The sequence below is a fragment of the Tupaia chinensis genome, unplaced genomic scaffold (assembly GCF_000334495.1).
Source record: "Tupaia chinensis unplaced genomic scaffold, TupChi_1.0 Scaffold144326_1, whole genome shotgun sequence".
Lineage (NCBI taxonomy): Eukaryota > Metazoa > Chordata > Mammalia > Scandentia > Tupaiidae > Tupaia > Tupaia belangeri.
The window spans coordinates 448,184-448,463 of NW_006204184.1; the positions used below are offsets into that span (position 1 = coordinate 448,184).

The window sequence follows — 280 nt, forward strand, 5'->3', positions numbered from 1 at the left end:
TGGGGAGTCAGCACGTAGAGGTGGCTGCCGCTGCTGTCCACCAGCAGGTCTGGGCTGAGGGCTGAGCCTGGAGGCCCCACTTGCTGGGAGTGGTACACCTGGCCTTGGGAGCTATTGAGAAAGACCTGGGCAGGGGCCCCTTTCATTGGGACCCTGGGGGAGCACCCCATACCCCAAGAGCCAGTTCTTCCTGCCAGCCCATCAAGGAGGCACCCGCAGGGCCAGGCCATTCTCTCGGGGCACAGCAGGGACTACTCTGTGAGGGAGGAGCGCGGCTGGG

The 280-nt window shown here is 65.4% G+C and overlaps 1 protein-coding gene across 1 annotated transcript in view; it reads right to left on the reverse strand.

Annotated features, from left to right (window-relative positions):
- Positions 1 to 280, reverse strand: part of PLXNB3 (plexin B3) — a gene marked incomplete at its 5' end in the record, with an annotated part of 14,859 nt that overhangs the window by 14,155 nt on the left and 424 nt on the right. Inside the window, 1 exon segment of the mRNA XM_027767576.1 lies at positions 6 to 125. Coding sequence (XP_027623377.1) covers positions 6 to 125 — 120 coding nt within the window.